Here is a 16,508-nt window from a genome sequence, read left to right as displayed (position 1 = left end):
ACTGGCAGTAAGAAAAGGAAGCGCTATTTGAAATTCCCTCATCATATTCTTTCGTAGCTTAATGCATTTTCCTGTTGTCATAAAACAAAATATACTCCTGTCACTCCCAATGTTGACCATCTGCATTCAGGGTCAGTGTCATTTCGAGATGATGGCCTGAAGAAAGATGTCCAGATGTGATGTCCTTGTGACCATGTGAAGAATTTTTGCTTACAAGCGTTTTCTTCCCTGTGAGCTACAATTAGTCAAGATCCATCTGAGACTTTTCTCAGAGATGCCAACTCTTACTTTTTTGCAGTATTTTGTGCTGTATTTTACCCAAAATACTAAAGGTTTCATGGAAAATACATTTTCTCCCAAATTATGTTACACTGTCCATTGCAGGAAAGGCAAAAATACAATTTTCTGTAAACATATTCCTTCTCAGCTCTAAGAATACTGCAGTTCTGTTTAGCATCCCAGCTTTCTGCTTGATTTAGAGCACTTACTCCCTTGAAGTTAGGGTATACTGAAGAGGAGTTTTTTTTTTTTTTTTTATTTGTGTTTTTCAGAAACCAGACAGTGCATAAATGTACTTACAAACTGAAACTGAAAGACGGTTTAGTGGCACTTCCATGCTCTGCTTTGGCAATGAACGTCAACCATGAATGAAGATGCTCAACCCAGTCATTTTCAGAACAAGCAAACATTTGATCATCCAGGCAATTTTGATCACAGCTGTTCCTTCTTTCTTGCATTTTTCAGTGTACAGTTCCAAAGGCATTGTAGGGATTTCCACCATTGTCAACAACAAAAGGAAATGAAAAAAAAAATGTGTGGTTGTTGCTTGTCCAGGCTCCATGCTACAATTAGCAGTGGCGATCATATTCCTTCTCAGAATTGCAGCAATTAGAAGGCAAAGCTGCGTATGTAATTTAAGGATTAATCACATTACTGGCCTGAAAAATGAAAACAGCCAGTGAAGTGGAGTTTGTTTACATTTAATCGGTCTATGTCTGGAATCTGTTTTTTTTGTTGTTGAAGAATTATCGTACATTAAATTCAATGAATTTAACAGTGCTACCCCTGCCATTCAAAATATAAAGTCTATCCAACTGGAAGAATAAAACACTGTAAAAAGATAAGATGTTTACATATTTCCATATTGCATTGTGGTATGCCTCTTAAGCATCAAATGACCACCCATTATTATTATTATTATTATTATTATTTTTTTTTTTGGGGGGGGGGGGCTGGGTGGGGTCTTCTTTGAATCCCTTCTTGGTGTGATTTATGAGTTCATCCTCTTGTCTTACCTGCTTGTGTTTGCCTTCTAGAATGCCAGATTTTAAAGACAGAGAAGCCAGTTTCCAACACATTCAAGGTTCGCTGCCTACAATGGACCACCATCATTGAGAGAACATTCTCAGTCAACTCGGCAGAAGAAAGGTGAGTGCTGGAACCCCTGACCCATGAACAAGCCATGCTAGGCCAAGTGTGGCCCAAACCTCCTCTGTTTCACACCAACCCCCCCCCCCCCCCATCCACCTGCTATGTCAAGGGAAGGGGGCTTTTCCTGTAGATATAATGGGCAGAAGTGAGATCTCATATCATGTCTTCAGAGACTCCAAGCCCAAGCTTCTTCTGAGCAGGAAATTCTCTCACCTGGAACCCATAGCAAACTGGAGACTCCTGATTACACGATTTTTACACACACTACATTATGTGTCTTAACTTTTCCCATAAAAGATTGAAATGGAAAATGAAAGGCAAGAGTACTTAAAAAGACTCTCATTTGTGGTAATCACAGGGGAAACATTTCCTGTTTGCTGATACCTATTCTGACTATTTGCAAGTAAAAAGACAATACACTGCACATGCAGCAAATTTTTTTTTTTACCAGGGTCACAACATACACTCCTGAGTGATCTGACTGACCGTCCATGTTTGGATTCTGTGTGAGAGAGAATTCTCCTGAAAATGGCATGAACATGCTTGCCAAAACATTGAGAGTGGGTAGGCCCTTTTCAGGGCCACATACATACCCAAGAAAGAATATGTGATGCACTTTACGCCTTCTACCACCCAACATTCTACCGCCACGGAAGTCTTCAAAGATTTCATTACTGATGTGGAGCTTCTGGTTTATTTAGTTTAGATTTAAACATCATATTGTGGCTTTTAGACATTCTTAGATGGGCATCACAGTTAACGCACAAAGAAGAACCAAAGTTGCCATGGTAAATCGTGGGCATGGTTGAGGAATGTATTCTGTCATACAGAACAGTAATCATATGATGCGTGCATGGAATGTTTGTTTGACCACTTTTGTGTAGTGTGTATAGTATGCACTGTGATTAAGATATTAGTAACTGGTGGGGGTTGAGTGCTTAAGTTGCATTACAGGGACTGTACAGTACTGGTTGAGGTGGGGATTCATGTTTTGAACATTCTTAAGTGAGATAATGAAAAGCCTCTGATGAAATACGAAGGAACATTTAATTTTAAGAAGGATTCAACGTTTATTTGAGGAAAATTGGTTTTCAAATGGCTGAGATATCCAAAAAAGTGCTAATAATAAAAGGCGACATGCCACAACTTTATTAGGATCTCTTTGTTTCACCTTGTTTTTGGATATCTCAGCCATTTCAAAACCGATTTTCATCGAATAAACTTTTGATACCCCTTAGAACTGCATGCTCTTTGACATCTCATAGAGTGGTTTCTGAATATCTCGCAAAAAGTTAAAAGCTAAATCCTCACCTCGACCAGAACTGTACATACCCTTTAATACCAGACATTTGTTGCTACGTCATGACAGTATCAGATGTACAAGTATGAATCTATGTATATAGACATGAATAGCAGCGTATCTCCTCATGAGCCCCTTGAGATTTTCACATAATGGGAAGCTATGGGGGGGGGGGGGGGGGGAACAAGCCAAAGCCAAAGCCAAAGTCCTGTCTTAGAGCCGGAAGTCTGCATGTCAGAAATAAGCTCATTATTCTCAAGAGTTTAATTGCGTCACATGATATCATATTCACACTGTCACCTCATCCAAAATATCATGCACGCTGGAAGTAAATCCATGGAGAAGAATTCTGAATAATGAACAGATCTTGGAAATTTGGAAGAGAGCATTTGGTTTTAAATTTATGTTCGCTTGTTAGTTTGTTGATTAATGTTTTCGTATTGTTGAAAATGAAATGTGTGATTTCTGTGTTCTCTCAGAGTCATAAGGTTAGCTATTATTCTATTAAGTGTGAAATGAAAGCATACCTCTTGTGCGTGTGTGCGTGTGTATACATTTGTTTTCAGTACCCAAAGACAGGGTGTGATATTGATATTTTTGTTATCTCCATGCACATACAGGATGTGTGAAGTGATATTACTTCAAGTATGGTTTTCCAGCGAAACCGGCACATTGCTTGCCAAAGTCCAATTGATGTGCCACTTCAGAAACGTGTCGGAGGCTGTTTGTGTGATTTACCCAAGTGTGGTAGATTATATAGATTCAATCCTTTTAATAGGGCTTAGTGTTCACGAGGATTGCGTGGGAAAGAGACTCCAAGTTGCATCAGGGGGCCAAACCACGTCCTGGAAATCTATGTGAAAGTGTAGACTTTACTGTTTTCCCACATTGCTGATGAGATGTGAAAATGGGGGAATAGAGAGAAGTGCCTCAGATTCATTTGTATGAGACGGCACTCCATTCGTAGCAACAACCAACTCAGACTAGAGCTGTTGTTACATGGTGATGTGGTTGATGTTACCATCAAATGTAAAGCAAGATTGTTTCTAGCCAGATAACTCTACTCCCTCCAGCTTCCTCTCACCTGAGAATGATGTAACATGAAGAATCTTTGACATGAGAATAATATGATATGGAAAATTTCTGACATGCCAAGTTTGTTACTTGTTTTGCGATTGAGTCGATTCTGAAATTGGATTGTATGCCACCACTGTTTGGTTTTCCTGATTTGTCTGCATGCTAGTGTTGGCATGCTAATGGAATGAATGAACTTGAAAATAAACACAGAGGCTTGCTTTTATGACAGCTTTGTTGTGAAAACATGAAATTTTGCTGAACGGAGATGTCCGTGGGTGTGCGTGTTATTGCTGAGAGGCCAAAATTCAAGCGCTGCAAAGCTCCCTGCTGATTCAGATCTGCACAACACAATAAACGGCATGGTAAACACACCTTCCAGCTAATTTTGTTCTCTCAGCTCCGCCGACAGTGTGGCAGTTATCTCCCTTCTCTGCCATACAAGGGAAGCTGTATAATTAATGTCCAGAATCGGTGGTTGCTATATTTGAAAACATGTTTATGAAAATGATGCACAGGGGATAGATTGAAAGCATTTTTTCCCTCCCTCTATTTTTTTTCCTCCTCTCTTCGGCACAGTCAAAATATTTGTTTGGTTGGTTCTGAATAGGAAAGAAGCCATTTTTTCTATTTCCAAGGTCATGGGGAAATGTGATAGGGCTGAAATTTTTTTCTTTGTCTCAAATGGCGGTGGCTTGTCGAAGTTCAAAGCCCATCAAAACAAGCTGGTATTTCATGTGTGTTTTCAATTTCTCCTCAGTCACACAAGGTTATTCCATGTGAGCACCTGTTTGTGCTCCTCTCAGCTCTGTAGCTCCTGTGACTCCAGAGGTACACCTCTAACCTGCAACAGGAGGAGTCATGTCTGGGAGATGAGATGGTCTCAGGTTGGACTTGGTCATCAAAACTTTTGTGTGCTGCCTGCAATTTGACCTTTGTTTGTGATTAGCTTGGAACATCTCAATCTGTACTTCTGTCTAAAGTGAATACAGTGCCAGGATATTTTTCTTTCTAGTCTTTGATGTGTTAGACAGTCAGTGCTGGCAGACATTACCTACAGTAGAGCTTGACTGACTTCTGATCTCAGTGAAACTTTGGGGAATTTGCTCTCCTCTTGGATCATTTTTGTGTGTGCATTGTGTCGTGGTTGTACACCACCAACAGACAGTATTGATGAAGCTGGGACACCTTCTAAAGATGTCATTGTGCAAACACGCACGGAAACGTTGCTGGTCTGCAAAAATTATCGCAGTGCTGAACAATCTGAGCAAAAAGTGAGCATTATTCATTCTCTTGCCCCTGTTGTCCCACCATTTTTCTTGTGTGTTGAGGGTTTCCTTGTTTTTATGAATCACAATCTGTTTTGTTTTGCTTTTGTTTGTGTTTATCCTGGTCTTTGTACACTCAGCATAGATGGTAAGCCATGGAATATTGATTGTGTTTCAGGGAGGTTGATTGTTGACGTAGTTAAAGATAGTAGTGGGTTGTCAGAGTATGGATACAAATTGCAGGAATTATTAAACAAGTCAGCTAGTCTAGAAGGAAAATAATATGAGTATTAATGAGTTACCATTGGGAGCGGTGATCTAAAAATGTTTGAGTTATTACATTTGATGTACATGTGTAGGTCAGTTGCATCGCAAAACATCCTATCATAAAAAAAAAATTTGCAATGAAGTCTAAAATAAAAAGAGATATCACTATTCTTCTTCATAAAATGCAAGTATATATATACAGTTTATTCAAGAAACCACTTAATTTTAACTATTGTTCACATTTTGTATATTTAACTATGCAGTACTTAAACATTGATTGTACTGATTAACATTTTTACATTGGTTGTTTCTATCCCTAGCACACATTTTAGAACTATTTTGAAGTACTAAAGCGGGGTTGTTTGTTTCATCTGTAAATGGTAAATAACGCCTTTAACCATTTAACACAGTCTTCATAGAACTTAATATGCTGCTAAAGCAAAGAATGCATTTCATCTTATCTAGTCGCAGGAGAAGTGAAACAAAAAATGGTCCCATGAGACAGTTTGTCATAAAGGACTGTTATTCCAAGTGTTTGTTTTTGAGCTCTAGAAAGCTTCATGTTGGTGACTAGCTTGGGTGGGGTAAGCCAGAGTTACGTGTAGTCATATCCACTACTTGACTGAGGTACACTGTAGAATCCTGTGACTTTGACTGTGTGGTGATGAGCTCTACTCAGGTGTTTACTGCAGAAGAAGGGAGGATTTTCAAATTGTAAAACGTAAAACAAACAAACAAAATTGTATTTTTTTTTGGGTGCGGGGGGGGGGGGGGGGGTGGTCAAAATTAGAAATTAAGACCCCCAAATCCTTTTCCAGTATCCCCCCCCCCCCATAAAAAAAGAAGTGAAAAACAAAACAAAACAGCAGAGAGCTCAGCATATGTTGGTGTAGGGGAGTGAGATTTAGACTGACAGTGGTTAGCATGCATTCAGTGAAATGGGTTCGAAGGTTCGGATAAAGATACTGATTTAGTAAGGGAATGTCTGTGAAGATAATAGTTTACTCATGAGGATGAATTCTCAGTAATATGGCAGAACCTATTAGAAGTGGATCAAGTCCCCCCCCCCCCCCCCCTTGATGTAGGATTAACAATTGTTATTTTGCTGTGTTCTTGCAGAGTCGATAATCTGCATGTTACATCGACAAACGTGTGTTTCCGTGCAACCTTGGTTTTGCCTTGCAGTGGAGGGGTTTTCCCCATTAGCACTTTGTCAAACAGTTTCACCTTGGTAGGTAGGACTGTATGTCAAATTAGCAGAGTAGTTCAAGCTGTGCAGAGCCTCGTCTGCTATTTGTAGTTTTGAATCCCATTTTCAGCTCTTCCGTGTTGCATTTGTGTGTCAAATCTTAGTAGACAAAAAAAGAAAAGAAAAGGAATCTTGTCTCAGTGTGCAATGGGAGAAGGGTTGACAGTTAAATGAGTTTATACTCATTTTGAGTAAATGTCCAATTTTATTTACTCATCAACCTTTTTCCTGGAAGTTAACTTTACTGAAAGTTTGCCCTTTTGGGGGTGGGATGGGCATTATATCCTCCTGAGCACATGAATAGACTATTGTACTCAATGAAATAAAGGGTTCTCATGAATGAGATAGTAAAAAATATAGTATAGTCAATGGTTTTTAATCACAGAGCTTCCTCCTCCTCTGCCTCCTTCATTATATTTCTGTCACTTTGTTCTCCTATTGCTGTTTTGCTCTTTCTCCGGGTTCCTCTCAGTTTGATTATTGGGATGTTGCCAGGCTGATCTTGCATTTCATTGAGACATCTGTCCTGGTTTTATTTTCTCTTGCACTGACATCCATCATATCTAATAGTTGTTAATCCTAGTATCTTGGCGTGAAATATGTTGTCATATATACTTATTTTCCCTTCGGTTTTCGCCAGGTTGTGTGAGGATAGAGTGGGCTGTGATCTGCACACACCTTTCAAGAATGTCAGAGCTTCAAAGACAGATACACAACATTTGACTATTGTATGATTTTTATGATTATCATTTTATGAAAGCATCCACTGTACCAAGCAGGCAGTTGCTCAATAAATATTATAGACATTCTCACGTCCTTGGTAAATGCTTCATACTTAGGGTAATATTTTATTTATCAAATATTAACTACAATGTTCAAAGAACTACCGTATGCCACAAACACATAAAAGCCTTGTGAATTGTGAGATTTTCCTTACTCAGTAATGTCTTCTTTGCGAGGCTGCCGTTTTGTAGAGATCCTTACATGTATATAGCATTTGTATTGTTGTGACTAAGTAGTTTTCATGACAAATGTATTCCATTTAAAGTTGTTCTGTGCTATGAGACCACTCATATCTCATGCACTCATGCCTCAAAATCAGAGTAGAACAAGCAATTGCGGAACAATATTTCATTTCTTATTGGTTCACCTCTATGCCTATCAATCCTTACGGCTTACTGTGTAGGCATTGTTGGTATGACACTAACCTAGGTAAAGGGGAATTTCCCTTTCATGGCTGAATGCACTTCCATGTGTTTTGTCTTTACCTTTTTTTTCGGGGGGGGGGGGGGGGGGGCCTCAGCACATAGTGTCAGTCTACTCATGGTAACTTCATTCCAAACAGAGTGTAATATTGGCAGAGCACTTGTGTGAGAACGCCAGCTTCAACACACAAAATGTCATTGTTGTGTATGTAGCGTGGCATTGACGAACAAATTTGCCCATCAGAACATTCATACAGTCATTGCCAACAACAAACCACCACTGTGCAACATCTTTCCATGGTTTCTTGGATTATGAATCAGAAAGTTTATTTGTTTGTTTGTTTCATTTTCCATCTGAGAAGGCTGGATAGCCAATTTATGCAGCTGCACTAGCTGGCCTTCCATGGGGTCTAGTTGGATGTGAGACTGACCACTTCACAGGGTTATGCACCTTGCACTTTGTGATGAATAAATGAAGTGGGATTTTTTACGTGCATGAGTTGTGACTCTCATTACATAGTTTACCCAAGGGACACAGTATTTTGCTTCAAACTATAGTGACGGTATGATATACACACAACATTGCTTAGCTAGACTCGGGGAATCTAACCTGGGTCATATCGATTTGGAGGCAGATGCGCTACCGGCTGAGCCGAATCCCCGCCCTGTTTGTCTTTGTCTTTTAAAGACATTAAGCCCTTCATATTCAATTTATTTTTAGGATCTTTATAACTATCATATGGTTGTAGCCAAAAATGGTAGTTCAGCTGTAAACAGATCAATACTTGATTTGAAGTATGTGCACATACAATGTATTTAAAAAATAATTTGGTGATATAACACGCACAAGGAGGTGTTTGTTTCCACTTTTCTCTCTCTCTCTCTCTCTCTCTCGGGGGGGGGGGGGGGGGTAAGGACTCGGCAGAATGTTCTACTAGTAACTCCTTGTGTTAAACAGTGAGGCTGTTTCATGTATAGTACTGTATTTCATGTCATTCAGGTGTAGTTTGATATCTGTAAATGAAATTTAGCACGTATAGAGGAACAAAGAGGGAAAGAGCTGAATGCAACATGCACCCGTACACTTCTTTGGTCATTACTATACTCCACGGTCGCGATATTTAATCTCAGAAGAATTGTCAGGAACACCTGATCCGTGAAAAATTACTCCGGCTAAATATATACCTTATACAGTGTATACTATTCTTACCGTTACATTTGCTCCCAGGCAAGTGGACAAGTGGTTTTGGGACAAGTGTTTTGTAGGTTGTTGTTCAAATGATGTGAAGAACACCAGCTCAAGGAAGTATTCTCATGGGATAGCATGCCGCATTGACAAAGTGTAGTTTCAGATTGAGATCTGGAATCTGAACCAGGTACTGTTGTCTGTACAGCGATGTGATCAGCAAGGCTCTCCAAAAATAAGCTCTTGACATATCTTTTAAAAACAGTTTCTGTTATGGAACCCAAAGTGAGAGGTTTGTATGATTTGAGATAGTTGAGCATCGACGTCACATTCTGTTGATGCTCACAAACATTTGATGGTAGTTATGAAACCTTACAGTTCAATAACTCTGTTGATGTCCTCTTATTATTAAACTCGCATCATTTTATGTGTCTGATTTTGATCTTAGATGTATAACAGTCAACTTGAATACTATGTGGAATTGAACTTAAAATAGCATGTGTTTGTCTGATTGTATCATTATCATAAACTTGCTTACTTGTGAGTTCACCTTTTTTTTAGGAGTTTTAAGTGAATGCAACCACCCAACTTTCCCGTGGACTGTGTGTTCATCAAATCGTTATTAACTGCTGAGCAAACATTAGGCATACAGCCATGATTAGTAAAGTAGACCACGACAAGAGTCTGCTTCATTACGAATTCATGACACATCTAGCAGTTGGTTTATGCACGAAAGTTAATCCTGGTGATGTTATGTTATGGACCGTAACCCAGAAAGTGGCTTGTTAATCATGCATTTGGATGATTGTTTCATTTGAAATTCATTCTGATGCCTATCAAATGAGATATTTCTTCCTCTGACACATGGATTCTATATATTTACAGAGATGAGAGATCAGACGAAGAAGATTATTCATGAGTTGTTATTCAGACAAGAATTTAGTCTCCTGGTAGCAGACTCATTTCTTGGAAGTGAGGCTCCAGTGGGATATTCCTTTGGTAGAAATGAAACTATGTATATAGAGCTTCACAGTTTTTGTTGTAAACAACAAACCTGAAAAGTCCTGCTGAGCATTCATTTCATTCAAAGTACTTGCCTTTAAAACAAATTAATTTTAGCCCCTGAAATGATGTGTATATGACAAATAAAATAGGTATAAATGTTTTACAATTTCTGCCAACAATTGCCGGTCTATATGATAAGAATGGATGTTAATCTCTCTTTCCTCTTTTTTTTTTTTTTCATATTCTTTCTTTCTTCTTGTAATGGATGGGGTGCATTGTGATTGCTGCAGTTCTTTTGTCTGGTCAGTTATGGTGTAAAAGTTGTATAGGGAGAAGCTTGTATGTAAGAAGCTTGTGTAAAACGTGCATGTTGGTTGTGTATTGTATGAATCACACACACTGTATTTAAAGGACCTGCTCATATATAAACACATCAACATATTTGTCCTTTTTATTTCCTTGACTCTCTTTCTGTCATTCTGCTTCTCTGTCTTGCTTGTCTCTCTGCTTCCATCGCTGTATCATCTGCCTGGCAGGGAATCGTGGGTTCAGGCGTTACAGAGTGTTGCTGACTCACTGCAACGACAAGAGAAGGAAAAGCTGCAGAAGCAGGAGGCCAATGCAGCGAACCGCGAGCAGAATGACGGTAGTGTCACAGGCAACGAGCAGAAGCCACGGAAAGTGGTGAGTGAGCGTGAAAAGGCTTGCGAAGTGAACGGACCTTTCCCCCTCCCCTCTTTTTTTTTTCTTATTGTTTTTAGGTGTTTGTGTATGTGTGTGTGTGTGTGACCCCAGTTGATTTTCTGCAAAAATCTTTGTAAAATCAGTCATGCTACCTCTTCTCAGGTGTGATGTTTTGGTTGGGTATTTTTGTTTTTGAGAGGTAAGGGCGTTTTGTGTCGTGCAAAGGCCTAAAATGAATTTTGCACACAGGCATAAAAAAGAAAAGAAAAGAAAGGCTATAGTCACTGGGTAGTGATGACAAACTCCTACCCTTGAATATAGATTACTTGCACAATTTGCTTTTTTTGCAAGGTGAGTGTTGTTTTCTAATCACTGAACGATTCTGTTGAATCATAGTCTTTTGACTGACATTGAATTTTAATCTATATTTTCAGAGTGAGGTTATGTAATTGTAAGTACAATCACGTCCAGCTGAGGATAGTGTCTGATGTCGATATCTGTTTCCTTTTTCTCTCATTTTGTGGAACTCTAAACCATAAAGGAATGGTACAGTTTTAGTTTAGATGGGGCTGCAGGTTTCCAACATTTTGTGTGTGTGTGTGTGTGTGTGTTTGTGAGATAATGAGAAACATCTTATGAAATACAAAAGAACGAGTAATTCTTAGATGAATTCACAGTTTATTTGATGAAAATTGGTCTTGAAATGGCTGAATGAGATAACCCCCCAAAACCATCAAAATGCGATAGGCAACGACTCTTATTAGGATGTCTTTGTTTTGCCTTTTTTTTTTTTTTTTTTTTGCATGTCATTCATTCCAAAACCGATTTTCATCACATAAACTTTCAGTTCCCCTTAGAACTGTATGCCCTTTAACATTTCATATAGAGTGGTTTCTAAATATCTTGCCAAAGGTTAAAAGCTGAATCTTCATCTCAACCAATGCCCTACAATCCCTTTAATGTATCGTCATTAAAAATAAAAATATTGCAAGATGTGCTTTTTTTTAAGTGAATAAAAACACAAGGGCCCAACAATAGAATCAACTTGTGATAGCAGTCTTTTTTTCTTGCATTTGCGAATTACATCAAATAACACATGCTTGATACGGCGTCACAAGGGTGTTATATGAAAGAGAGATAACCCATGTGTTGATATGCCCAGGCAAGCTACATGAGCCTGGTAAAAGGTCGTGGAAAGTACAGTCATCCCACCAGAGTGGGAAAATTCCCCCCCCCCCCCCCTGAGCCCTCACACTTTCTTTGTCATTCTTTCAGGCTATTGTAGCAGTCACCAGTCATTGGATGTACCAAAAGTTTTGAAACGAGCCTTAGAATCGAATGGCAAATATCATACCATGGAGATGAGTTAACAATTCAAAGATGATAAAGAGGCCTTATGAAATAAACAGTGGAAAACCAGAAGTCTGGAAGATTGATAATACTGGAACATTCATTTTGATTTTTGAGTTGCTTTTGTTTGTTATAATGTCCAGATCATCTTTAGATTGATAATGATCGATGCTAGTGATCTATCTCCTTCTCTTCTTATGCTGCTCTGTGTCTTTGCTCTGTGTTTCTGAGCAGACGATGGATGACTTTGAGCTGCTCAAGTGTCTAGGGAAAGGAACGTTTGGAAAGGTCATTCAGGTCAGAGAGAAGAAGACCAGTGAGCTATTTGCCATCAAGGTTCTCAAGAAAGAGGTCATCGTACAGAAGGTCAGTCACATCCCATGCCCTCTCATCCTCTCCTTTTACTAAGCAGTACATGTACACATAAAGAAAAAAAAGAAGCTATATATGGCCTTCAGTAAGGGATACTGATGCATTCAAATTCATATGTTCTCTTGGCTTGAGATTTCTGTTTGTTGGAACTCCAAGAATTTCAAGGTGATGTTGATTTGTCCTATATATAATGCTTAGAACAAATCTGCCAAAGAATAATTTGCTATTATAGGAGAGACTCTTACAAATTACAGGAGCATTTATGTGCTATGTTAGAAGAAAAGAAAAAAATATTAAAGCATACTGCATTCATCCCTGTTATATCTTTGAAGTAAAATTCAGTGTGTGCATGAAGTTGTACACTGGAATATACTGCCCATGTTGGGCAACATCATTGTTACATTGGGATATTTAGTAAAATTTATTGTAACATACAAGAGTTGTCATGCAGGATAACATTGTGTTATTATTATACTAGCAATAGAAGAATGATATGGATTATGATCACGATTACCAGTGATGTTTTGATGTGTGATTTGTATGCTCATGGGAAACCAGGTTCTGGCTCACAGGACCTACAGTCACACAGTAATCATCAATAAAAAATAAAGTCTGTCTAGCCAATGTAATTAGTTATTCGTATGCAAGATCACATTGATTTACAGCTTCATCAGTGTCAACGTTTTATTCAGTGAGTGGCATTTTTTCCCCCTCCTGTCTGGAAGAGGGAAGATCCTCAGTCATTCAGACATGCTGCTGCTCACTTTTGGGGAAGCCTCCTCTAATGAGTTAACGTGCCGTATATTTCCCCTCCTACTACTTTCAGATCTTTCCTTGTCTGGGAGGGGTGTCGTCACAAACTAGAGTGATGAGCAATTCAACGTGTGTGTGTAATCTTATGGCCCCTAATTAGAAATTTGTGACCGAATTCTGTATTCGGCATGTCGAACGAGCCCCACCAGAAGTGTTTTTACTGCTCAGAAATTAGACATTAATGTCCAGAGCAAACACAATTCTGTGAACTTCCCGTTTTGGACTCGTTAAGCTGTCAATGTGTTATTTTTTTTCTATTTGTCAACGCATGCTTGTCTGTAGATAAATGTGTGTGTGTATGTGTGTGTGTGTGTGTGTGTGTGTATTAAGGGGGCCGTATATTGGCTACTCCACAGAATATCAGTGCAATGGTGGAGCTGCGTGGGATACCCTGGGTAGCGACCATTGTAAATGAGTGCCTTCCGCTGTCGATTGGACACACATGCGCCGTGTTTCCTGTTTACCATTTGATTTAACCTCTCTTTCTCTCTCTCCCTCTCTTTCGTTCTCTCTCTCCTCCCACCTCCCCCCCCCCCCCCCTTCTCATTTACCCTCCCCCATTTTGTCTCTCCCTTTCACCCTCCATGCAGGATGAGGTAGCGCATACACTGACGGAGAACAGAGTGTTACAAAAGACGAGTCATCCCTTCCTAACGGTAATCCTCCGCAGTGTCATTTTAGGGGAAAAGGAAAGCTGTGTCCCACAGCCATATGTGTCCTGTTTGTTCAATGCGATAATGAATGAATTGCCAGTTGTCAGCACTGCTTTCACACTTAGTGCGTTTAGCAGGGGGAATTCTGTCCAGAATTTCGAGTGTTCTACTGAACGGAGAACTGTTGGTATTTATTGATAATGTGTTTTCACCCTTAAAGTTGCAGCTTCTTACTTTGCAGTAGAGCGATCCAAAATGATATTGGTTCATCATTGCTTTATTCATCCATGCGATCTGTATGCATATCAACATTTAATCTGTGGTTACAATGTAAAGGTCAAAGCCCACATAATTCTTTCTTACCCCCTGCAGAATGCATAGGCACTTTGAATTAGAATTGAAAGTCTTGCTTTTATTTTTCAATAATGTATTTATGAATTATTTATGAATCAGGTAGAAACTTTTTTTTTTCCAGAGGGTCATGCAACATATGAGATGCAGGCAACATATTAAAGTTTTTGAAACTTCAGTTCTACTCTGCTAGCTGTGCTGGGTTGTTCAAAACTGAAATGTGAAATGATTTTGAATATGATACAGGTAGAAAAGGCACAAACTACACCGTAAAGATTGTCCATGTTGTTATCAGAACAGGAAACATGAGTGCTTCAAACAATGCAAATACTGCTCTGACATCAAAATGTAATATTTTCCCCATGCTATGACATGCTAAAAGATGCTTCATTCAATAGGGAAAACGTGAAGCAGAAAAGATAACATCTTTGATGGTCGAATTCCCAGTCGAATTCCCAGTCCCATCCCCAGTCCCATTTGATCTTTATTATGTAGAGAAGCTTGATTGAAGTGAAGTCAGAAAACTTTCTGAAGAAAACAACATACACTGTGTAATGTCATTATTTTTTCCTCCTTGTCTAAGAATATTATGTCAGTGATTTGACAATCAGAATGTTGGATCTCTAAGTGATTATTGGTTTTCTGATCTCACCTACACACTCACTGGTCACATTTTCTTTTTTTACTATTGGGATTGTGGAAGAAACATTAACATATAATTTTCACAGGCTTTGCAAAATTCTGCTTTGACCATGATATAGGATTAATTTGATGCCATTCATATGTAGAGGTCGGGGGTGGGTGGGATGTGTTGCCATAAAAATGATATCAAACTTAATATGTTGTGCAGTAGTATGCTTTCAAAAAAAAAAACCGAAAACAACAACCCAAAACTGCAGCCTAGCAAGATTGTGATGATGACTAGGGTGTCCCCTTGAAAAGCCGCATTGCCCAGGGTATTGGAGTTACCCTTTCCACCCCATCCCGCCCAACTGTCCCTGCCTGCCATTGATTCCTATTTCTGTTCCGATCGAACTGGCATTCAGTGTCATAGTCATGGCCGGTCCGGTGGTGGAGTCTGCTTATATGTAGCACCACGAGGTCTCCACGTTGTGAGTGCGTGGCCAGTCCAGGGAGCCTGAGTCACCCAACCTTCGCTAGAATGTCGAGCAAGACAAACAAGTTGATTTATCCCCATATCTGTCCCAACCCCTCCAACTCCCCCTCCAACTCCCAACCCAACCCAGCCATTGCCCTGTGCTGCCTCAAGGCGTGTAAAGAGGACGTGACACACCCCTTGCTTTCCCTAGATATAGTCATAGACACTCTGTGTAATCTTACTCACAGTCAGGAACTCCTAGGCAATGCTGTAAGTTAATATGACACGTTCAGTGACTTGAAAGTTACTTGACTTTTGAGTGACTTGTAATGAGTTTAATAGTGTGGAATTCCGTGACATTCACATTTAACCTTGCTCATGTATCAAATGAGAAAATGCTCATATGAATGATATGAGATTAAGAAAAACTACAGACGTGTAAAGATAATGCTTTTAAAACCAAGTATGAACACTTAGCAGAGTTATTGCTACATCAGATATCATATATGATTCAAAATGACCTGTACAGTTTATAGCAAAGCATCATACCAATTTGATACACAGTAGGTATGGTCATAGCAAAACAGTATATGACTGTTATATGTATGGTATATCCTTGAAACAATAATCAATTGTTAATCAAAAGGATTGCTTGATTCAAATCTGATTGGTGTGAACACTACTTTTACCAATCAGTAGACTTCAGATAGATTTGTCCGTGGAGAGGGAGGAGGCTATGTTGTAGATACTGTTTGAGCTTTTTTCCCTCCTAAGCATTTGGTGTCATGGCAAAGCTGACGTAGTTTTGTCCGGTTCTTTTCTTCTCCCGCCCAGTCCCTGAAGTATTCGTTCCAGACGTCAGACCGGCTCTGTTTCGTCATGGAGTACGTCAACGGTGGCGAGCTCTTCTTCCACTTATCACGGGAAAGGCTCTTCACTGAGGACAGGACGCGGTTCTACGGGGCCGAGATCGTGTCGGCGCTTGCATACCTCCATGAGCAGGATGTCATATACAGAGATCTCAAGGTAGAGTAGAGTGGCCGGTAAATTTTGTCCCACCATCTGGAATCCGTTATTAAGTTTGATTTTTAAAAAAAATCAATACCTGTGATAAATGAAAACTCAGACAGCAACAACAAAAATGATAAATTGGCACTTATCATACCGCTGTACATATTCAGGTAAACACTGCTGCTTAGCC

General features: G+C 39.4%; 1 protein-coding gene across 1 annotated transcript in view; it reads left to right on the top strand.

Annotated features, from left to right (window-relative positions):
* The window catches only part of LOC139709929 (RAC-gamma serine/threonine-protein kinase-like), a 99,532-nt gene that overhangs the window by 74,849 nt on the left and 8,175 nt on the right, over positions 1–16,508 (top strand). The window contains exons 5-9 of the mRNA XM_071621884.1: positions 1,317–1,428; positions 10,522–10,669; positions 12,254–12,385; positions 13,795–13,860; positions 16,142–16,333. Of these exons, the coding sequence (XP_071477985.1) occupies positions 1,317–1,428; positions 10,522–10,669; positions 12,254–12,385; positions 13,795–13,860; positions 16,142–16,333 (650 nt within the window). The remainder of the gene's footprint in view (positions 1–1,316; positions 1,429–10,521; positions 10,670–12,253; positions 12,386–13,794; positions 13,861–16,141; positions 16,334–16,508) is intronic.

The sequence above is a fragment of the Diadema antillarum genome, unplaced genomic scaffold (genome assembly GCF_040938485.1).
Source record: "Diadema antillarum isolate AM-2024a unplaced genomic scaffold, OU_Dant_1.0 seq00001481_RagTag, whole genome shotgun sequence".
NCBI classification, from domain to species: domain Eukaryota; kingdom Metazoa; phylum Echinodermata; class Echinoidea; order Diadematoida; family Diadematidae; genus Diadema; species Diadema antillarum.
The sequence above is the reverse complement of the archived record's forward strand: the minus strand, read 5'-3'. Positions and strand labels throughout refer to the sequence as shown.